The 22,291-nt window shown below is 47.9% G+C and overlaps 8 protein-coding genes across 9 annotated transcripts; 4 read left to right on the top strand and 4 right to left on the bottom strand.

Annotated features, from left to right (window-relative positions):
- The first annotated feature begins 366 nt into the window (after positions 1 to 366).
- Positions 367 to 4,065, top strand: TERG_02380 (uncharacterized protein). Its single transcript, XM_047747906.1, has 2 exons — positions 367 to 719; positions 770 to 4,065. The coding sequence occupies exon 2, from the start codon at positions 2,375 to 2,377 to the stop codon at positions 3,008 to 3,010; it is 636 nt and encodes a 211-aa protein (XP_047603875.1). The 5' UTR covers positions 367 to 719; positions 770 to 2,374; the 3' UTR covers positions 3,011 to 4,065.
- A 23-nt stretch (positions 4,066 to 4,088) lies between these two features.
- On the bottom strand, positions 4,089 to 6,476 carry TERG_02379 (uncharacterized protein; the record flags this gene model as incomplete). The annotated part of the gene is made up of 2 exons (XM_003237614.2): positions 4,089 to 6,280; positions 6,340 to 6,476. 2 exons carry the CDS (start codon positions 6,474 to 6,476, stop codon positions 4,963 to 4,965), a joined length of 1,455 nt encoding a protein of 484 aa, XP_003237662.1. The 3' UTR covers positions 4,089 to 4,962.
- Positions 6,477 to 6,749: 273 nt separating this feature from the next.
- TERG_02378 (uncharacterized protein) lies at positions 6,750 to 7,741 on the top strand (the record flags this gene model as incomplete). Its single annotated transcript, XM_003237613.1, has 3 exons — positions 6,750 to 6,974; positions 7,030 to 7,249; positions 7,320 to 7,741. 3 exons carry the CDS (start codon positions 6,750 to 6,752, stop codon positions 7,739 to 7,741), a joined length of 867 nt encoding a protein of 288 aa, XP_003237661.1.
- Positions 7,742 to 7,942: 201 nt separating this feature from the next.
- Positions 7,943 to 8,919, bottom strand: TERG_02377 (40S ribosomal protein S9; the record flags this gene model as incomplete). Its single annotated transcript, XM_003237612.1, has 6 exons — positions 7,943 to 8,120; positions 8,183 to 8,416; positions 8,487 to 8,585; positions 8,680 to 8,698; positions 8,791 to 8,828; positions 8,912 to 8,919. The coding sequence occupies 6 exons, from the start codon at positions 8,917 to 8,919 to the stop codon at positions 7,943 to 7,945; spliced, it is 576 nt and encodes a 191-aa protein (XP_003237660.1).
- A 299-nt stretch (positions 8,920 to 9,218) lies between these two features.
- TERG_02376 lies at positions 9,219 to 10,037 on the top strand (the record flags this gene model as incomplete). 2 transcript variants are annotated; one of them, XM_047747905.1, is made up of 4 exons in its annotated part: positions 9,219 to 9,254; positions 9,325 to 9,392; positions 9,467 to 9,514; positions 9,707 to 10,037. In XM_047747905.1, 4 exons carry the CDS (start codon positions 9,219 to 9,221, stop codon positions 10,035 to 10,037), a joined length of 483 nt encoding a protein of 160 aa, XP_047603874.1. The 2 variants fall into 2 exon arrangements, with proteins under 2 accessions (XP_047603874.1, XP_003237659.1); XM_003237611.1 differs by lacking the exons at positions 9,219 to 9,254; positions 9,325 to 9,392 and having other exon boundaries at positions 9,444 to 9,514.
- Positions 10,038 to 10,590: 553 nt separating this feature from the next.
- On the bottom strand, positions 10,591 to 13,876 carry TERG_02375 (uncharacterized protein; the record flags this gene model as incomplete). The annotated part of the gene is made up of 2 exons (XM_003237610.2): positions 10,988 to 13,876; positions 10,591 to 10,926 (listed from the first exon to the last, which is right to left on the bottom strand). Exons 1-2 carry the CDS (start codon positions 13,613 to 13,615, stop codon positions 10,591 to 10,593), a joined length of 2,964 nt encoding a protein of 987 aa, XP_003237658.1. The 5' UTR covers positions 13,616 to 13,876.
- Positions 13,877 to 14,290: 414 nt separating this feature from the next.
- TERG_02374 (uncharacterized protein) lies at positions 14,291 to 19,580 on the bottom strand (the record flags this gene model as incomplete). The annotated part of the gene is made up of 3 exons (XM_003237609.2): positions 16,934 to 19,580; positions 14,462 to 16,853; positions 14,291 to 14,399 (listed from the first exon to the last, which is right to left on the bottom strand). The coding sequence occupies exons 1-3, from the start codon at positions 17,181 to 17,183 to the stop codon at positions 14,291 to 14,293; spliced, it is 2,751 nt and encodes a 916-aa protein (XP_003237657.1). The 5' UTR covers positions 17,184 to 19,580.
- A 567-nt stretch (positions 19,581 to 20,147) lies between these two features.
- Positions 20,148 to 21,848, top strand: TERG_02373 (uncharacterized protein; the record flags this gene model as incomplete). Its single annotated transcript, XM_003237608.1, has 3 exons — positions 20,148 to 20,744; positions 20,816 to 21,716; positions 21,781 to 21,848. The coding sequence occupies 3 exons, from the start codon at positions 20,148 to 20,150 to the stop codon at positions 21,846 to 21,848; spliced, it is 1,566 nt and encodes a 521-aa protein (XP_003237656.1).
- Positions 21,849 to 22,291: the final 443 nt, after the last annotated feature.

Here is a 22,291-nt window from a genome sequence, read left to right as displayed (position 1 = left end):
ATGACCGGTCACATATGCATTCACCCTGATTCGGAATAAGCCATTGGCTACGTTTGGTCTTACTGCGGTAGTCCGCCGTTTCGTCGCATTTCAACAACCTTTTTCTCTCTGTGTCTCTCTGCGTTCTCCACAAACGCAATCGATCAAGCAATTCCCCACTGGAATCGAAGGAGGCTATCCGGCTCCGAAGTATCGATATATCTGGGATCATCCTACCCGCGACTGTTTTACGGAACTTCCCAATCAAGCAGCCTGCGAATTAACAAACTAACTTGTGGTCTTGCCGTAAGTTCGTTTATTTTCAGGTTGCTTTTCCTTCAGTTTCTTTACTTTTTCCTTTCTATTCTTTCTTTTTCTTTTTTTTTATTTACTTGTGCTGCTCTACTCTGCTTTGCCTCTGTTTATTTTTACCCCATTCACCGTTCCCCCCTTTTATACTTTCCTCGTCTATCGCATTTTATTTTTTATCTTCTCGTCGCCTTGTGGCAGTTACCTCCATGCTATGTCATTTTGTCCAATTCTTTCACACACCGACACCTACCTCCGCTCATTCCTATGCATGTCGAGCTGCGGATCCTTGTGAGAGGCTGACAGAAGCGCCCTGGCCCTTTCTATCCCGCACCGCAATCTGGGATACCTCGCCCTCACCAAAGCAGATCGCATTGCCTCTCTCTTAATATCCTAAAGTTGCGCCGTCTTGCAAATATTTGTTTTTTGCAGTTAGTCGGGCTGCTATCCTATTCATTTGTAGCATACTAACATATAGTAGTACCTATTTCTGTCCTGCCTGTACCCGGATTGTCTCCTGCGTTTGCTTTCGCCCCTTTCTTTTCTTTTCAGCGCTCGCGTCCCATTAGTATCACTTCTCGCTACCAGTCATCCTTCGGAAGCTGGAGTCCCACGTTTCTGAAAGGGGGGCCCGCCAAACGCAGGATACAACAAAAGGAATAAGCTCACAAGCAAAGGGAGACACCTAGAGGTTGGTCAGCCTCTATTATTATTGGAGGGCAGCGGGTGCATGGAGGTGGGTGAATTCTGACAGATAAGGGACGGACGCTAGGGAGCGTGCGTTGTGGCGTAGCATACATGACCACAGCACAGAGTCTGGCCTGTTTCGAAACATACTGCGATACCCTTCTGAGATTGTGAACATATTGCCCTTCTTACCGGCAATGCTACCGTATATTATGTGTTCTGTGGAAGGCCAACTTTTGTTTTTAATCGGCTACACCCTACTCAAAAGCCCCTTCCATCCACATCTGATTCATATTAAAATTTTAAGGCTTCGGTCTCGTCAAATCTTCCAAATTTCTCAACTTCATAGACCTCACTTCTTTTTGCCTTTGTTGGAGGATGGTTCCTTTCCCTCCCATTTCGACTGTTGCCGCACCTACGTTTTAACTAATATCCTTCTGCCTCTTCTACGAAATGGCACCGCCACCCGTTGAAACCCCTCCAAAATCTCAGCTCACGCTCGGTCTGGAGGTCGAGTTCTATGCTGCTCTCAAGGCTTCTACTTTCAACCATATTCTCTTCCATAATTGCATTGCAAGCCTGTTAGGTGAACGACTACGACAACTGCGACTATCTGGTCCCGATGGCTTCGGCTCCAAATTCAAGGTTGTTGTCAAGTCAAAGAAATACCCTTGTGACGCCAAATATATAGACTACGCCCAATGGACTCTGACTACAGATGCTACGGCACAACCCCAGAGTCCAGAATGGTTTACAGGTTGTGAGTATTCCCACATTCCGTTATCCTGGCCTTTTTTTTCGGTTAAGGGGCAAATCTGGATCTGAATGGGCGTTTGGACTAATAATGGTTATATTAGACGAATGTCAGCCCATAGAAATTATATCTCCCCCATATTGGGCACGCACGACCCACTGGGAAAATGATCTTCAACGGATATTTTCTTCTAGGATGGGCCGGTATAATCCCATCTCCGCGAGAGAGCTAAAGCTATACTCTGAGTTGAACAATACCACCAGCATCCATGTGCACGTCGGCAACGGAGTTGACCCAGGTTCCTCCTTTCCGTTCCACACAGTACGGAACTTGGCAATGATTCTATTAGTATATGAACCAGCCTTGGATCGATTGCTCGATGCTAAATTATACCCTCCCCCTATTCTCCTTGGCAACCGCGATCACTCTCAGGATGTAAGTCATGGACCTCCTTGTCTTTCGCTGGCAGTCAGCCGTCTAGTCTAGAAACAAAGAGTGACATTAAACCTCAATTAGCCCGAATCCATTTCCTCTATTGAGACCCCTTACTTTCAGCCTCCAAACCTACCGGCACAGTCCCCAAGAAGGGTATTAGCCCGTCATCTCTTTAATACATGCACGGACATTCGATCAGTAATCCGGGCGATGAGTCCACTACCACCAGATGAAACTTCAACTCCAGATTGCCCGTGGTATTACAAGTTCAATTTCAATCCATTACTTGACTCTCTAGATATACCACCGCCGGTACTTTCTGACCCCGAGCCTGAACCAACGCCTGAAGTGAGGGTTGGGAAGGAGACGTCGAACGGTCATGCTGGATCAACTATGCCAGCTCTCCCATCTGAGCCGCAATCACCGCCTCAGCCCAAGTCATCTCCACCCCCTAAACGGAAATCTCCGACTATTGAGTTTCGGCAGCAGATTGGAACTTTGGACCCAGACACGATGGTCTTCTGGATTAGGTTTCTAACGGCTTTGGTGGAGTTCTCTAGCAAACTTACGGACCGGGCGGTTGTTGAGTTCCTTGGACTGGAGGACATCGATATCGAGTATTTTCCACCTACGGATGAGGACCCGCCTATGGAGGATGAGGAACGGATTCCATATGTTACTATTCGACCACCTACCGATCCTTCCATTTCCCTCTCAGCCCTCGCGCTACTCACAAGCATGCAGCCCATCGGATCCCTTGCACGTCTCCTCACCGCTATGGAATCCGTCAACATAGACCTTGACTCCGAAAACACTCGGCATTGGAAGCGCAAGGTCTCACCATAAAAATTACATTGACAAACCACTGCCTGACAGCTCCCTCAGACCAATTCGGCTTTTCGGCTCGCTCTTTCGGGCTGGAATTTTTTCATTGGGATGATACTCTCGCTGGACATCACCAAGGAAAGGTGAAATTTCTGGAATAACAACCCATACCAACTATGTCTCATGTTAGTTTTCTTTCTGTTGCTCCGGAAACCCAAGGGAAACAAGCTGGAGTATCCTCTGGCAACACAGCTCAGATCCAGTAGGATATCTAAATGCTTGGTGTTAGTCCATCAATGGAAAACATTCAACGCTGAACGTGGATTGAAACTTGGCACCAAACATCCTGATATAGACACAGGTCTGCCAACTGTTGAAATGTTGCGTGTGCAATTTTCTAGAGACAGTCTTGACTATACCCGATACCCCTAGCAAGTTTGAAGCTACCCAGCAGAAGGCAAAAAATATTGAAAATCAGAAAAATATTACGCCAAACTCAATGATATTCCGATGCCTTTTTAGGACTGGCATCTCTGAATATGAGCTTGGTAATGATGAATGCCGTGCATTTAATGTTTACATCACTCCTCACACTACTGTCTTGCTGGCCTGATATCTTTCTTTTTGATGGCGTAGCTAGTCATCTTACAATATTAGTGAGTTATGATGCAGCCACTCGTTTTGGTACGCGGCAACCCACTATTGAGTGAAATTATTGTCTGTTTTTTAACACGAAAGGAGGACTTCGGATCTGATAATGATGTGACTCTTGGCTTTTGTTTAGTTAGAAATATCATCAACGTTCGGCTTTGTCGCTCACCACTCCTAGACTCGTACATATGAATTTAATGAGGTGCATAATAGAGGGTTGATTTTTTCCCGCACCTCCGATTTTGCTTTCTTCAATTTCCATTACCTAGGTAGTTATAGTTATGTTTGTATATATAGATCTTATTTTTTTATTTCCTTTTACTAGCACATACCCTCCATTGATGATTTATACTCTCCCTTTTCATATAGTGCGCCTTCATCCCATCAAGCGCAAAATTGTTTGATACCCGATAGTCTGTTCCTTGCTGCAAAAAAAATAAAAATAAAAATAAAAAATAAAAAAAAATAATGCTCTTCACACCGAGATTTGGAATTTGGGCTGCCTGAGGCTCCTGAGAACTGTAGCCTTAAGAAACTGGGCGATGACATCTGTAGTACAGCATGTCTCTCACCTCGCGCTGTTGGTTTGTTTCCTCCTGTCTCTGTCACTTGCAAATGTTTACGACGGGCAAACATTCGCTCCTTTACTCAAACACGATCTGGGGATACAATATATTCCATATATCATGCAGTGCTGTGCTGGTTCCACAGATTGTATCAAGTCCTCAGACAAAATGCCCCTTGACCCTCATTGGATTGAAGGGGGACACAACCTAGCCGGCCTGGTCCGGAGCTTTCATCGGATAGGCCTATGGGAGCTGTTTGCTCCTAAATGATACACCGACAACCTTGGTACTGAGGTATCGTGGCCAATCTGTTGTATGTCCGTGGAAACTGTAGATGATCAAAGAACTTGAGGCATTAACCCCTGTGCTTTCTTTTTCCTCACTATCTCTAAGAGTATGTCTGCAGAGGCTCGATAGTCTGCTCAACGGATACTTGCAGATGCCCTCTGCACAGGTTGCCAATGATATATCGGAATATCGTCGTGTTGAGCATGTAGCAAAATACGCCTGGGTACACAACATAATGGATGAAATAACGGGATGAGAAGAACACTCAGATTCTGAGCGGCATCTAGGGAGGCAGAAGGACTAAGCACTCACAATCTTCTTCATCCTGATTCGTATTTCCCATTTGCCGAGTGGCTCTCCCTTAGCCTGAAGAAGAACTCATGGAATTGGATACCCGGGAAAGAGATCCGACTCTTGTCCTACTACCCTGAGAGGAAGTAGGATTATCCCTTGTTTGCGCCGTAGCGACTACCAGGGCGCCTTGACAGATATATGACCGTTTTCATCTACAAATTTCCCACGGTCCCATTCTCTGCCCTCCCCTTTCTTTGCCCATTTAACACTTTCTATTTCCTTATGGTCATTCGAGCCTAAACCAGCAAAGGATTTGTTTGCTTCCCACTTCTCCACTACCCTATCGTCGAACCCAGCCTCTCGTAGGCGTTCCGCACCCTTCCGTTTCCATATCTCACGGTCCCGCAATGCCTCTAGCGCCATATCCCAGTCATCATTTGCATGCTTGTCTGCTTCCTTTGGGTTTAGAAGGCCTGGTACAGGGCGGATGTGTCCTGGATGATCATCATTGGCAGCATTGTCATCTTCAGTATGTACGTCTAACGCGGGGTCATAGTTTGACGAAAAATGGGCGTCTATGTTACTCGAATTTGTGGTTCTGTAAGCCCCACGGCCACGAGATTGGATAGGTTGACTGTTGTCCGCGAAAGCCGTTGGTGGTGCAGGACCAATAATATCACTCAGTGGGTCTGAATCATCGGAGTATGGGCTGCTCCTATCATTTGGTGACATATACCTACTTCGAGCGTCTTCAGCACATCTTTGTGGGGGTAACGGTGGTGGCTTCTTATCAACGGTGGTGTGGGTATCTGCGCGCAAGTTGTCGCTTTTATCCTCCATATGCTTATGCTTTCCAATTTTCTCCTCTCGGTTCCTGCTGCGTCTCCTCTGGCGGTGAGTCCTATATGGGGATTTAGACCGACTGCGAGATCTTCCATGGCGATCGTGGACCCTCCTGTCACTACTGCTCCGGCTGGGTATTGAATCTCCACTCCTGTCCTTTGCTGCATGGTCGTATTCATACTTTGAAAATTCTTGGACGCGTTGATGCCGCCTATGATGACCCCTTTCACCCTTCCTGCCGTGTCGACTCTGTCCAGATTCTCGTGCTGTATCCTCTGTATCTGACCTATCCTCCCGATGACGTCGTTTTCGTGCTCTGGATATTCCATCATCATCGCCATTGGAATACCTGTATTCCTTTTCTCCTTTTCGAATACGACTTTTTCCAGCACGGTCACGGTGATGGTGTCTCACTCCATTTTGGTCCTGTCGTTCGGGCGATTCAACTCTCCGACGTTTGTGTTCCCGATCATCTCGCCCATCTGACCTTGAAGATCGAGAAGGCTTGCTTCTTTCACCCAGTAGGGTCCTCATTCTCTGCCTCGCCTCCTCCTCTTCTTTGCGTTTCAAATTCTCATTGTGGCTGTCCGTTTCGCGGAGGATATGCTTTAAGAACCGTGTATTTGGCTTCGGAGCGCCATTAGTAGATCTATCGTAGCACAATGGTTAGATCTACACTTTCAAGGATAGAGATAATTTCAATAATACCGTTTTGACGGGCCGTATACTCCAAGGGCCGAGTATCTGCGCGAGCAGTCCCGCGCATCTTTAGCAAGAAGTTGGGCAACATAGTCATCATCATTGTAGTCCGCGTCAGTTATACCTCCATTTCTAGACCTTGACATGATCTGGCGTATTGATAATTGCTTCGTCAAACTGCCTTTCGTCTTCCGTCGTTGACGTTGAGCTCAAAGCTGGGCCTTTTTCGATGTCAAGATAACGCTGACTAAGCCAAAAAAAAGTCAAACAGTGCAAACAATGCTTGTTTACTTTCGTTATCGCGATAAGCTTAAATGCCTATCTTCACTCCGCGATATCAGTTTTCCTTAAGACGAGGAGACAACAAGAAAAGTAAGATCCGCAGAGACATTGGAGTCGACGTGGATGGTCCCTGCACAATGGTTGATACTGTCTACTCCGATGCGCTGGCGCAGATTCAGGCTCTAGACAAAGAGACCCCTGCAGATACCCTCGCAATCATTCGAATCAGCGAGCCAATCGGCACATCAGATGGGACCGCAACATCGGAGCGGTCGCCATCCAAGCGTACCTCAGACGTGTCTACGGACGCATATGATAATCCAACACCGGCGACATTAGAAGCTGACCTGACACATTATAAGGTATGTTTACCGTTACAATTATCCGAATTAAACGACTAATTAACAGTGGTTTTAGGAATTATTCTCGAAGCTCCGATTTTCGTACCTCGAACAAGTCACGAAAGAGAAGTTTCTACGTGCTATTGTTGGTGATCCACCTCTAGTCGTTGCGCATAGTGACAATGTCGAGCTGGAAGCAGAACTCGCTCAAATAAAGGAAGAGTTGCAACGGCGAAAGGAGGAAGTTAGGATATCAGTTGAGGAGATGGAAAAGATGAGCAGAGACCTGGCAAAAAGTAAAGGCACTCACATGTGCTCCTCGCTAAAGCCTGGCACAATTAAGCTAATTATCCCCATATATCACAGGGTATGAAAATGTACAGCTACAAACCACACAGCTTTCAGAGCTGCCGGCTTCAATTGCGAACCTCGAAGAAACAATTTCCCGGTTGCGGGATGCTCAATCAGCGCAGCTTCAGGAACGATCGTCTCTATCTCCATCTCAAAATCTCCCGCTTGAAGCTACTCTTCGACTTTTAGCAGATAAGGATGCTGAGCTAACAAGCCTAAAACGAACGCTGGCGTCTTCAGAAACCGCATTAGTCCGTAAAACAGGAGAAGCAGAAGCATTGGAGAGGGAGTTGGCCGTGTTAGAGAAGAAGAGAAATGAAGTTATTGCGCAAGCCAAGGAGGCGCAACGACGGAAACTCCAAGGAGAGAGTGACGGGCTTGAAGAAATGGGGCGATGGTATGCAGGAGCGGAGCAAATACTGAAAAGCTTAGTATAACCCTGCATCTATGTGGGCTTAAGTCAATGGTGGACTATTAATCAAGGAGACTGACACAAGGTATGTATATAAAGGAAAATGGTCGCTATTGTATATTGAATGGTTTGGTCATAACTCGTATTTCATGATATACATGGGAGTATTTTGGATAGCGACATCCATTTATTATTTTGTTTTATTTTATAAGCTCTTTTAAATCATCTACTCCTCGTCTTCCTCCTCCTCCTCGTCATCACCCTTCTCGGCCGCTCTCATCTTCTTGCGCTTAACGCGACCAGGGCGGCCACCACCAAGAGGAGAGGTGAGGGAGAAGTCAATGTGCTTCTGGGAGTCAAGACGGACAACGAAGGATGGGACGTTGACGATTTGCTTGCCGACACTATGAAAAGACGTTAGAAATAGCCTAATTGAGATATGTATCGGTGTAACGTGGACGCGTACCGGATGTGTCTCTGTCTGATAAGAACACGGGCATGATGGATGGACTTGGCCAATCCAAGTCTGTAGACGCAAGTCTGAAGACGGCGCTCCAAGAAATCTTCAATCTTAAGAGCAAGCACGTAATCGAGCTTCATGCGGGACTCGTCGAGGACACCAACACGGACAAGTCGTCGAATCAAGGCGTTACCCTCGAAAAGACGCTTGGGATCCTTCTCGTCAAGAGTGAGAAGCTCACTATAGCCAGTCCTTATTAGCCTCCTTTCCTGATATTACAGCTACCATAAATTCCAGAGAATAACCATACCGAGCAGCACGACGGATCTTGGACAGAGTCAGGTTGACACGCCACACCTCACGCTTGTTGCGAAGGCCATATTCGCCGACCAGCTTCAATTCAGAGTCACTAGAAATAGGCGAAAATGCGCAGGTTAGGAACAGTTTGCACCAACGACATAAGCAAAAGCAAGCTAATTGCTCAGTGGCCGGGGAGTACTAACAGACGAGCCGACTCGAATGCTATAAAAGAGTACACATTAGCACTTCAATCCAATACTTTTTTTCCCTGCAGAATATCCAGATCGCAACTTGGAGAATAGCTCAATACTTACGACGACGTGGGACCTTGTAGGTCTTGGAGTATGCGCGCCTGCAATCAACAGAGACATGTTAGCAACGCATCCAGCGCCCTCAATCTCTTCCGTCTCTCTTCGTCAGGGTACGTCAACGTACGGAGCCATGGTGAATTAGTTGTCGAAGGCTGAGCTGCACACCAGAACTTGTCGATGCGAACAGGAAGAAAACGAAGAAACGAAAAAAAGTTCGCGAGGTTTTTTGGGTGTTTCCGGATGTGCTGATGTAATCAAGTCGCTTCTCTCGTTTGGGCGAGTAATTAGGGCTGCAGCCCTAGCCGCCCGAAAAGCGCACGCTAAGCGAAAAAGAAGTTTGCGACGTCGAAAGATAATCTCGAGCAGCGCAGCAACTTCACCAGGCTCGACAAACTCCCAGCAACGATACAACCCTTCATCCAGCCGTCAAGATGGGTCACTCAGCCGGTTTGAGGGCGGGCACTCGCGTACGTTTGGCTCCGGCTTATATTGCGACTCCGTGGGCGGTACAGGGAAAGCTGACGATGTGTTGAATAGTATGCCTTTTCTCGCGACTTCAAGAAGAAGGGTGTTATCCCGCTGTCCACCTACCTGAAGACCTACCGGTACGGGACCTTTCGAATGATGTGTATACGGTTAATACTGGCGGAATTATCATGCTGATTCGATATGTCTTTAGTGTTGGTGATATTGTTGATCTCAAGGTCAACGGTGCTGTTCAGAAGGGGTTAGTTGACCATCAATTCCACCCGTGTTGATCCAAATTCATTCGCCTCGATTATACGATTTTCTGGCCCGAAAGAATATGATATGGACGAGGAAGAAAAGAATAGATGAGGCGAAAGACACAATGATCGAGAAATGGAGGCGGATAGTTTGATAACAGCACCTGGTTTACTAAAACGTTTCCGTTTTCTAGTATGCCACACAAGGACTTCCACGGAAAGACTGGCGTCGTATACAACGTCACCAAGTCCGCCGTTGGTGTCATAATCTACAAGCGCGTCGGCAACCGATACATCGAGAAGCGAGTGAACGTCCGCATCGAGCACATCAACCACTCCCGATCCCGAGAAGAGTTCCTCAACCGTGTCAAGGAGAACGCCGTCAAGAAGCGCAAGGCCAAGGAGGAGGGTGTCCATGTCCACTTGAAGAGACAACCCGTTGGTCCCCGTGAGGCCAGAGTAGTGAGCCTGGAAGGAAACGCCCCAGAGACCCTTGCTCCTCTTCCATACGAGACGACCATTTAATTTAAGAATCCAAAAAACGAAATTATTGAAATACCACTACCACACGTTTTTCTCTCTGCTTGTCTCAAAGTTCAAAAGCCTGGGTCCAGAGGGGGTTTCTCTTGTTCTATAGGTTTTTGTTTTTCCAAGGTCGTTCCAAGGAGCATAGGAAAGGATAACAATGTACCTTTCTCCCTTGTTGCTATAACGGACGTACCGGAGCCATTACTTCGGCCGTTGATTGGGAATAAGGCACTCATGATATACAAGGCACTGCGCCATTTTAACGATTTGACCCCGTTTCCACTGGAGTACACTATGGTGCTGTCATTTCTCTCCCGGCGTAGTTGTGTAGCTTTTGGAAGGCATTAAAGTGTAACGCTCTTTGGTAAATTATGAAATTTCTACCTCTTTAATAATTAAGATGCGGCGGATGACATGAAACTTGTAAAAAAGAAATAAATTGGCTTCCCATTATCAATCGTCCCTCGTCTTCAGACCCTGGTTATATGCCAAAGGAAATCAAAATGAACAGCCCCAGCAAAGCGAATATCATCATTAAGTAACCGGCCAGTCATGGTTCCTCGTTTTCAACATGAAAGCTCGAACTCTTAACCAGCTCCACGCAGAAATCGGCCCATTCAGTTTTCTTTTCATGGGCTCCAGCACCTCCAACCTCGATAATCTCTTCCTCGATATGGTCTTCAATGAACCGACCGTATTTTCGACGGTACTCAGACTTGACTCTTTCCAAGTGATGTGGCTCCCAGTGCAGACGGACTAAGCGTGAAATAAGCAGCTCGGCACGGTCACGTCCAGTGCCAGACTCTGTGATAGCCTGGTGGATGAGTAGAGCATCTCTCATGGGTCGATTACGGACACCGTTTAGAATATGGCCCAATGTCTCTCCCTATAAGGTAGAAACAGAGTCAGTATACAGGTGATGAATAAAGCAAAGAAACTATACGTACCACCAAGTTTCGAGACTTCGAGAGCATAGCCCTCGTAAAGTTCTCCCGATAAGTCATCTCATATGCTTGCAGCACTTCCCGGAGGTGCGCATTTCCCCTTACAATGATAATCTGTATCATAGCGGTCTCGCCTCCGTCACGGGAGGTCACTGCACGATGTAGGTCATAAACATCTCTGCGAACCAAGTCGACGTTCAAGGGTGCGTTGTCAGGCTGTCTCTTCTCCTGCAAAGCAAGTAGAACAGCAACACGGAACTTGTCTGCCTTTAGTTCAGTCTGCATGCACAGCTCAAGGTTATCCTGATACCTCTTGTCCCGGAAGCAAGCCTTGATCTCCTTTATTTCAGCATTGGGCCTCCCGATAAGTGACTCGATAAGAAGTTCATGTCGAGTACGGCTCGATTGATACCAGAAATTGGCCCATAGAGCTTCCGACTCCCACTGCCCCAAGGCAGTCGCATAGCATACTTTACCAAAGTTTCCGGGGACCACCATCTTGATATGCTTGGCCATGTTCACCCCCTTTCTGGTCATGACCCTTAGATTCTTGTATGCGCCGCGAAGATCTAGAATCTCATCGGATGTGAGGTATGGAAGGATCTTTATCAATGTTTTAGCATTGATTTTGGAATGGTTTAGGGCAGAATGGACCAGTTTCGCGTCGTCCTTGGGATCATAGACGTACACCTGAGCTTCCTTAGGTGCAATCTCCTTGATCACATTCGGCCCTAAGCTGGTGGACAATCTCCTACGGATTTCAAGTTCCAGGCCAGGGTCTTCTCTCTTTTTCTTGTCTTTCTTACTTCCCTTGCGGCCTAAAATCTTGCTTTCTTTACCATTGAGAGGCTCCATGTCGGACAAGGCATCATCCCCAAGGGATGTTGGCCATTGAATAGGGGATATACTTTGATATGTACCCTTATAAGGTTCTAGGAGTGGGCTGGCTGGAGGGTTGGCACCATCTGGGAAACTGCCGGGTATCTTCATTTGGTTGTCAGGGGTTAAATTCAAGTTACTTGGCTTGCTGGAGACAGTTTGACGCCGCGGCTTTATTTCTAGATATGAAGGTTGCTTCGGCTGGGTAACAGGAGCCGTAGCATATTGGGCTTTGCTAGGGTTAGTAGCGGCGGCAGCGGCGGCAGCAGGAGGAGGAGCAGTACGATTAGAGTTAGTAGTAGCAGCAGAGGTAGGTGCAGGTGTCTGGGTGGAATATCTGATCTGTGACGCAGGTACAGAATACTGGTAAACATCCGGCTTGCTGTATGTTTGCTTTGTAGGAATATGTCCAGTAGAGGTTGCGCGTTTATGTTCTGGCTTCGGGGCCAATGTCTGAGTAGTAGCGGGTGTTTGACTGTATTGTGGAGGTACATATCGCGCAGCAGGAATGCTGGGATACTGGGTAGCGGACGTTGCCGGGCTGGCGACAGTCGCTCCTGGTATCACATTAGGAATAGGGCGAGTATAAGTTGAAGTCTGCGGGCGGGGAGGCAGCTCTGGGGCGGTCGCCACCGGAGCAGTGGAAGCTACCATAGGCTGTTGCTGCAGTTGATAATACTGGGTAAGGTTGGCATATATATTAGGAACCTCGGGATGATTATTATTGTGATTATCATTATGTGGTTGGGGAGCTGCAGCAGGCTGTTTCTCAGCTGGGGGCGGAACATAGCCTTCACGTTCACATTCGGGGATTTCAGCCCATGCATTGAGATCAATGTCAGATGGTTTCTCATCAAACTCGCGGTCCTTGGTATCGGATGACGGGTAGAGCTGCGACTTCAGCTTTTCAAGCGTACTGCTTAGCCCATAGTTCTGTGTCTTTTGCATCATGGCGGGCATCTCGTCTCGGGCAGAGGAGCCGGCGGGCGCAGGAGCTTGTTCTGGCTCAAATAAACTTCCATGTCGCGGCGATTCCCTGGTTCGACTGCGGGAGTACCGTCGCCGATCCGCTGTATACTCCTTGGTATACTCGTAGCTGGAGTCCGAATCATATGTCACCTTTGGGTTCGCCGGACGCCTGCCACGGGATCCTGATCGTGACCTCAAACGACGGTGATGGTTTCTAGCAAGGGGGTAGTCGTAAGGTTCACCATATGCCAGATGGTCATCTTCCGACTCTGAATAGTATGCTGGCTCATGTAGTCGGGATGGTCTTGGTGAAGGATAAGCGACAGCCGGCGGCCTGGTAGCCGGAGCAGCGTCAATATCCGAGTGAGAGTCGTAAATGTAGCTTGACCGCTTGCTTTTGGATGGCTTCGAACTAGACGAATATCTAGGAGCTAGAGCATGCTCGTCAGAGAGATAGTAGTGATCGTTTGCTGCTTGCGTAGAGTACTTTGAGCTCCTTGACGGCCGATATCTTTCATCATCAGATGGGGAGACTTCGCGATACTGCGTAGACATGCGTCGCGAGTTTGTCCGCCGAGAGACTTCGTCTTCATACGAGTCATAGTCATAGTACTTTTTTGACGGCTTCTCCCTCTCCCCGGAGGGAGAAGCCCTGCGAACATGACTATGGCTGCGACTATGACTGCGTTCAGTGCGATCGTGCTCACGGCCGTGTCGCGATCTTGATCGTTCTCGAGACTTAGACCTCGATCGGTAGTACTGGTCAGGGATTCGAAGCGACATGGCTGCGAGATATTGGCGAGCTTCAACCAGCCAGTTCTTCTGTCACAGAGCAAAGTAGAGGCGCCTTCTGGGAAATAACAGACCTCCGAAAACCGCTAGATAAACCGCAAGCAGCAGTAATGGTGAAGCTTCAGAACGCAAAGCTGAAGGATTGTGAAGGAAGCGAGCCAGCGAGAACTCGTTTACTAGTTCGCTGCACGAGCCTTGTGAAGCGGGTTTCAGCCGCTTTGCACAACCAAGCAACAGCCGCTTGGCCCCCATATTTGCTTAACTTTGGCCTGCGCGACGCTGTTGCACATTGGCTGGTCACGCAGGAGGTGCCTGGTGATGGCTGGGGGTCGCCCGCCCGTCGTATTCTGTATCCATGCGATTGGCTGCGCAGGAACCGGGAGTCCCTGTCAATGTCCCGAGGTTTGCGAAGCGCATGCCAAAAATAAAACTCGTTCACTGTGCAATTATTATATATGTCTCAACTCCAAGCAATAAGTGAGGAAACCCTCAGTCATGAGAAAAATGCCAAAAAAAAAAAAAAAATGCGCCCGTACTCCGCATGCGCCCGTCCAAAACTGCGGCCCCAGGAACTGCCCAGCTTCATAAGATGGTCATGACAATCATAGCACAGCACCAGGCTTTGGTCATAAAGACATTAGTTATACAGTACATTACTCTCATTGATCACAATGTACTGGAGGAGGCTTCGATTTTACCCTCCTTGATGAGCCGATCCCTCATCTTTGCTTTGATAGGTACGTTGGCCATGCCCTCAGTGAGAGGACGACCAGTCCTAAACCAAACGTAAGCATGAGCAAAACGGCTCCTGAGCGCATGGAATGAGCCGGAACTTACATCAGATCATCATAATGCATTTGGGCGCCTTTATCCTTGATCTGTACCTGAGTTCGTTTGCTCAGTATGTTCCCAGCCATGGAATCTCGCCTCTTTATCTCGGCCCAAGAAGGCCCACCACACACTTCAATCAGCTCCCTCAGGCACGTCTCTTCTTCAAGTGACCAGGCTCGCCGAGGAGCCCAGTTTCCTGCGCGCTGTACTTCAACATTTACCGACTCAAACCGTTGTGGTGGAGGAGCAGTGGTTGAAGGCGACCTAGTCCTAGTGGCTCCCCGGCTGTTTGTCCTATCTCCACGAGAAATTGAACCTGGGGTAGGTCGAGGAGGAGCCGGAGCACTTATAACACGGCGTTTCTTGACCGGGCGACTATCGGTCTCAAACTCATCATCATCACTCTCAGACTCATCGCTGTCATAGTCCACAGCTCCGGCACCACGCTTCTGCGGGCCTGATACAGGGGCCACACTGGCGCGTGGGCTTGGTGAGAAACTAATGGGCGAGACTCGATGTGCATTCGCTTGTCGGTCTATAAATGCTCCAAGATTTTTGGCCACTTGCTTCGACTTTCTAGCCATATTTCCTTCTTCAGAAAGTCTCCAGATCTCCGCTGAGGAGAGAGGAGGAAGCTCTTCTGGTCTACTGTTGCTCGGTCCATTATTCCTCGGTGATTCTTGGGTTCTGACTCCTGGTGTAGGCTGAGGAGGGGAATTTTGCAAAGGAGGTGACTGCAAGCCATCGCCAAGCACCTCATCGTCAAATAGAGACTCTTGAACCGGGATCAGTCGTGTTTCTGCTCTTTCTTTTATCTGGGGCACTGGCGGAGCAATATTCGCCTCATCTGCAGGTATGTCAGAGGTAGAGGACGATTTGTCCGTGGCCCCGATTCCAAGGAGATACCTGAGCGCAGCTTTCCTCTGAAACCGACGAGGCGGATGGAGGGCTGGACTTACAGGAGGTTGTGGATTTTCTGTTATCTCGACAGAAGTAGTCTGCTCTGGTATGGAGGGAGCATCTTGCACTGGCTCAGTCGCCAGAACTTGCTGAAGCGCGCCCTTCCCCCTAAACCGGCGATGTGTTGGAGTGGTTGGATTTGCAGGAGCTTGGAGTGACTCTACTATGTCTGCAGTAGTGGCCTGCTTTGGCATAGATGAAGCATCTCGGGCCGGCCCAGCCGCCAGAACCTGCTGAAGTGCCCCCCTCCCTCTAAATCGCCGACGGGGCATAGTGGTTGGGCTAATGGTTGCAGCGGGCTCTTCTTTGCCCTCCTGTCGGATTTCCATGGTTCTATCCGGTGTGGTGTTCCTCTCAACAGGAGGCTCCACTTCGTCGATGGCAGGATCTAATATGGGTTCCATCGGGTTCCCTGGCCCGAAGCTAGATCTTTTGTCCAATTCAGATTGTAGTATCCTCATTGCTTCTTCAACCGGTATTTGTGAGCTGAGTTGCTGGTCAATCGCATTTACACGCCGTCGAATCCAGTTAGCAATAGAGACGATAAATTCCGACCATGGAAACCTAGCTTCTAAGCCTCCCTCCTGTACAACCAACTTTCGAATCAGGTCAATTCTCTCTTGAACAGTTCCATAGAATTCTTCGGGCAACTGATCATCTTCGTCCACTAGACCATCCATTTCCCAGCCTTTTAATTCAGTATTAACCTCACCGAGCGAAGGGTTGTAAAACACATCCGCAAGCAACTCTTCGGGCTCTGAATACTGGCCTGGGGAGTTAGACAGTAAGCTTGAAATGAAACGTTGAGTACGGAGCTCAAGTCCTATCTGGAACGTTTCTTTCCTAAGGTCATCCTCTGCAGAAGTTCTAGAATCTCCAAGCGATCGTGAGTCCATAAAGGCCAATGGGAAGCTATCGTCCACTGTCCCTGTTAATGTAGTTAAACGTGGATTGATAAGATCTATGGCTAGTTGCGCTAAGTTGGCTTTCTGATACAACCCTCGAGACTGCCACTCGAGCTTTTTAATTGAAGATAATGCTTTGACAGATCGATCGACAGGAATAAAGCTTGCTTTCGTTATGCATTTCTTTTGAGTCTCAAAGGTCACTTTAGTACGGTTGAGCCTGGCGCTAAATTTGGGTGTTTGGAAGTACTTTGAGATATTGGCATAAGAAATTCCCGGGGGTGCCAAAAGATCCAGGGCCTTGGTTGATGCATTAAGTAGGTCTGGGAGGGTATCAAGTAAGAGATGAGGGTCTGGTTCGTCGGTTTCATAACCCGACTCATCAATCTGGAGCATAGTAGTTCCTGAAATGTTGCCATGGTCCGTATGTGACTCGGCAACATATGTTTGGCTTATATAGGACGGGTGGCTAGGAGAAAACTCGATGCCAATCCTTGGTCCATCAGCACAATCCTCCGCGATAGGGGAGAGGTCTGTACAGTTGTTAGGTTGGCTCTGGCATAAAATAACCAAGTGAAATGTGCACAAGGGTAAAATGAAGCCAAATACTCACTATTTCCCCTGGTCGAAGCGTCAGAGGCTCTCGGGGTCTTAGGAACAGGTTTCTGGTCGCCAACTTCATCTCTCTTCAGTGGCAATGAAGGAACTTTGAAGCTTGCCGGCGCCGGACTCTCTCCAAGCTCCCGACTGCGGCTTCTAGTTAGCCGGGAGCTGGTTCCTTGCGCCCCTTTAGCGGACACGGAGCGACTTTTCGGCGGCTGGCTTTGCCTGGTAGGAGTGGCGGCACTTCTTGTTTGAGCCATCGTATCCTTAGGCTTAGAGTGCCACACAGGCCACTAACAGACAATGTATGAGAATACACGTTATACAGTCATATATGCATGTAAGCTGACGCTTGAATAATAGATATAACCGGCGAAACCAGGCTGTTGGAGTTGCGGAGTTCAAAAATATTGAGGTTGGGGCGTCGTCCAAATAAACAACTACGAACGCTAAACTGTTTCAGGAAAGTAATATCACGTGTAAGGGCTATACCGCATTTGTAACCCTAACCCTAATTGACCCTAAACCCTAGTCCTAAACTCCGAGAGTACTCCGGACATAAGCGGGGATAGTTAGCATTCTCGGATTTGGTCCATTGACTGATTATATAACCATGTTGCTTACTAATAAAGGGCTCACGTGTATATTTGCTGACTCAACTAATGCGAGTTTTTTGATTGGCCTGTTTATCATTGCATTTAAATGCCAAAAGCATGCATCAATAAAGCTACAGGAAAGGCTCTGGGTTGTGCTATGTTATTTTGTATTCAAAGTTTCTTTCAGGTATCATTGATGCCTCTACTTGATTCTTGATACCACGTAACGTGTCTACGTAACGTGTGTAGGGGAATATAAGCAATTGACAACTGATAATGACTGACAGATACCGCGTTTTCGTGGCCACCTATTTTCAGCAAGGAATAACGAGTGACAAAAGAAGCAGGACGACATTGATATATGCAACCTACCATTGGGCCATCTGGATCGAAGAGAAAAAGAGCACAGGGCGGGGATACTGTTTTGATGTGAAAGAACATCCCTCATTTTCTAAAATTCCTGGCTCCAGAGGCTGGAAATACGAATGTCGACATGAGAACTTGGCTGACAGCCATGGAATGCTTGGTCGAATAATGATTGGGAAACTACCCAAAGGCGTTACTGTACAGGATGTTATTGGCAGCTTCAAGGCATCTCTTTACCCAGACCAAACTCGACTACAGTCGAGAACTGTGTCAGCTGGGTCCAGGCTGCAGTCAGCACTTCAGGAAAAATGCTGGCGGAGAACTTTGACATTGACGCACTCATGAATCACGTATTTGGTACCAAGGAAATGAAAACTTACAGGACAAGCCCCAAATAGCGAACTACACGAATCGCCCTCTGTGATTATACCCTGCACCTATCTTGCTTTTCTCGAATATTTTGATCGCAGGAGTGGATGTTTAGGATTTGCTGAATCGAACTCAGATCTGAATTACCACGAGCATGGCCTCGGCTACAATAACGCCTAGCAAACCTTGCCGATAAACATAGGGGAGGAACAGAATAACAAAGAATTCAGTGTCCTCCGTTCAAACATGGAATCACATCCCATAGTTATTTATAAAAACTTGAAGCTTTGCAATGTATTCAACAGCTTCAGGATGAGCACTTGTGAAGCTGGTGTCTGGCTTTGACTGTCTATGTGGAGGCTGTCTCTTTCGATTTCTTTGACCACATTTCTCATTTTCATGATGATGCTGGACATGATCAAGTTTTGAAGTCTTGGAATGAGTCCATTGGATGGGTCCATGCTTATATTATCCTATCGGGTATGCCCATGGGGCCGTGTGTCCGAATACAGTGGTAGTTGATGATGAGATAATCGTTGTAATCATTGCTGGCTGAGAGTTTGAAACTGCCTGTACTAAGGTTCATTGTGGCTACACATCGTACCGTGAGAAATGCTATTTACAGCTCTTTCGAGAGACTATGCACTGGAAGAGCTCAATGCCGTCTGGCGTGTCCGTAGAACTTCGTATCTTTCACAATAATATACAGTGGACGCAATTAACTGAATACTCCGTCCAGAAATCATGCAGCGGGATTGTGCGATTAGAATCACCTCATCACCTCAGGGTTCATCAGAGTACTTTTCGGAAAAGAGCTGATCTTCGCCGTTTGAAGGCAAGGTGGACCTGTACCAGAACAGAGATCAAACGAGGGTGATGTCAGGGGCACTACGGCCAAGATCAATCCTCGAGAAAGACGTTTTTTACGTGATTCGTTTCCTGTTGCACAGATTCTCCATGCATGGATTCCTGATGTAAGTATGTTTTGTGCCAGCATGGTACTTTTATGATAGCTGAACGACGCCTGGGAGGGATCCCGCGGGACGGAAAAAAGGGAACTTGTCCACTGCTCAGGGACTAGTCACGGCAGCCAACAAACCAACACACCAACGGGTGGATCGAACATGGCTAGCTGGCTCCTCTTTGACGTCTCATTTCAAGGCTCTTGAAACCTGGCCCCTTAGACTCGAGATGTTCTCGTTGCACATCCCACAGGCCCTTTTTCTTTTTCCCACACATCTCGGGTGACCTGCCAGCTCCGACATCCAGCCAGGAAACGAACCCTGACCCCCCGGTCGGCCTCGCTGGGAGGCTTCTCCGTGGAAAACGAGAAAACGACCCAGAATCGCCCAGGAAAAAAGGGGCTTCATGTCTGATAAGTTTTTTTGATATTCGCAAAAAATAGAAAACTTTGCCAAGACTTCTGGGCGGTCGAGGCCCTGGCTCAGAGCACGTGAGCTGAACAGGCCGCGCCCGCGAACGCCCCCTTGGAGAAGTTCGGCGTCGGCGTCGAAGGTCGACTTCAACTTCAACCTCATCTTCACCTTCAGCGCCATCTTAGCCTCGCTGCATCGTCGAGATACACTGGTTTACGCTCATTTGCATCCGTTTTTCTTCTTGCTGCTCTTCCTTTTCGCTCTGTTGACTGGCTGAGTCTTCTTTTTTGGGCTGACGCTCACCCTTTATCGTCGCAATTAACTACCTAGCATCCTGGCTTCACTATCAAAACGACCTTTCAGCCTAATTACGCTATTCGCACAAGGCTTGCTCTTCTTTTAGCGATCTGGCATTGCTTGACTACTACAGACTGATTGCTGGAGGAATTCAGCCTATCTCAAAAAAACCGCAAAACGTAACGACATCCTAATTAATCAACCCGAGATCCGAAGCAACATGCGTGTCCAGCCTTTCGTCTCATCCGCCCTTCTCCTCCTCTCTATCTCTACCGCTATAGCCGGCCCAGTATCGAATCCAGATGCGAAGAGAAAAGAGCCGTCTAAAGGTGCTCGGGAATCAGACCCTTCAAAAGCTGTGACGGACTCGGTTTCCTCAGATGACCCTGCAACCTGGGATTTTAGTAGCCCCTTTGACGGGAAGGATGGCAAACCGCACGCCGGCCCCTTTGTAGAGACAATTGCAGAGCGAGGGCGTAAGAAGTCGTCCAAGAATGGTGGCTCAAAGCAAGAGGATGAGGAGGATGATACCTTCTCGGAAGACACCGAGCATATCGCCCCTGACGGGACCAAGATTCCTCACTCAAATGATGGAGTAATGGATGATAAGAACCGTTCAGGGCCCAAGGAGGGAACAACAGGTATAGAGGGTGGAGTGTCAGCGAAATCCAAGGGCAAAGACACGAGCACCAACAGGAAACCGGACTCTCCCAAGGAGTTACCTCCACTCCCTCATAGTGAACAGACGAAGATTCCCGGGCAAGACGACCAGCCAGAGGATAGCGACGATGAGAAGAAGGGATCAAAAGTTCTGGAGGTAGGTTGGACTTTTAGATCATGTTTCGCTATGCCGCTCTTGTTTTGTTCTAATATTTTTACCCGCTGTAGAAACCTGACGATCTACCCGAGTCTCCTCACTCTGTTTCCTCAGGGAAGTCAGATAAATCTCGTGGACCCGATCTCTCTACAAAACCTGGATCTTCTCGTTCCCCCGATACCAAAACACCGTCGAAACAACCTGGCAACGAAATCATTCACCCCTCCGACTCGTTCTTCCTATCGCTTACCATGATTGTTTTCTCCGAGATTGGTGACAAGACTTTCCTTGTCGCTGCGCTTATGGCTATGCGCCATCCTCGCATGCTCGTCTTTTCTGCCGCATTTAGTGCACTCGCTGTCATGACTGTTCTCTCCGCCGTCCTTGGCCATGCTGTTCCTACCCTTCTACCGGCTCACTTTACCAGCGCTCTTGCGTCGATCCTTTTCTTCGTTTTTGGCCTTAAAATGATGGTCGAGGCACGAAACATGTCTCCAGATGAGAATGTTAGTCAGGAAATGAAAGAAGTTGAGATGGAACTCGAAGAGAAGGAACATGAGCAGCTTCGCATGGGCCGTGGCCGCTCGGGCATCAGTGCCTATGCGCTAGAATCTGGCCATGGGGGACTCCCACGGAAGAGCCGCTCTTCCAACCATATGCTCCCCTCCCCAGAGAGCCTCTCCTCATCGTCGTCAAGGGATAACTCTCCATCTCGCGCCAACACCCTTGCAAACATGATGTCTGGTGTTAGCAACCTGTTTTCGTTCCTGTTGAGTCCCGCTTGGGTGCAAACTTTTGTCATGACCTTCCTAGGAGAATGGGGAGATCGAAGCCAGATAGCTACCATCGCCATGGCTGCTGGTGCTGATTATTGGTGGGTTACCTGTGGTGCCGTTATTGGCCACGCGCTTTGTACTGCCGGCGCAGTCATAGGTGGACGAGCGATCGCTGGCAAAGTCAGCATCCGAGTTGGTATGAATATCCCTTTAACCTCCATAATATCTCTATCAATTCGTCTTTTAACATGTTCTCATAGTCACCTTTGGTGGTGCCATCTGCTTCGTCATCTTCGGCCTTCTCTACCTTTTCGAATCTATATATTAAGCCCAGCCACCTGTCGTCACAGGTCGAACACATATCCTTCGCACTCATGAATTATTACTATTCCATAATTCATTTCCTCTTCTTCTGTTTCATATCTCGTACTTTCTCTCCCTCACGAACTGATCATATGCTTTAGGAATCCCTTTATATATCTCACTTTCCTTCCTCGCTTATATCAAATATCTCAGTGGCGTACCGTCCATTCTTATTGTCATCTCTTTCTCATTCATTTCTTATAGCTTTTGTTTGAACTGTTATCTCCATGGTTGGCTTGCCTGTACTGTTATTTTTGCTTCTTGGTTTTTTTATTTGGCTACTTAGCATGCATTCACTCTCCTACCTTACAACCCTATTTTTCCTTATGGCCCTCCCAATAGCAATTCGTTATAGGCCAGGCCGGATATACCAGCGTTATTCCTTTTCCTCTCTAACTTTTTGTCTAC

The sequence above is a fragment of the Trichophyton rubrum genome (assembly GCF_000151425.1).
Source record: "Trichophyton rubrum CBS 118892 genomic scaffold supercont2.2, whole genome shotgun sequence".
Lineage (NCBI taxonomy): Eukaryota > Fungi > Ascomycota > Eurotiomycetes > Onygenales > Arthrodermataceae > Trichophyton > Trichophyton rubrum.
This window is presented reverse-complemented; position numbering and strand designations above follow the sequence as displayed.

What these genes read in the sequence shown, in the direction of transcription:
- TERG_02380 (XM_047747906.1), top strand. Translation starts at nt 2,375, where the DNA reads ATGAGTCCACTACCACCAGATGAAACTTCAACTCCAGATTGCCCGTGG.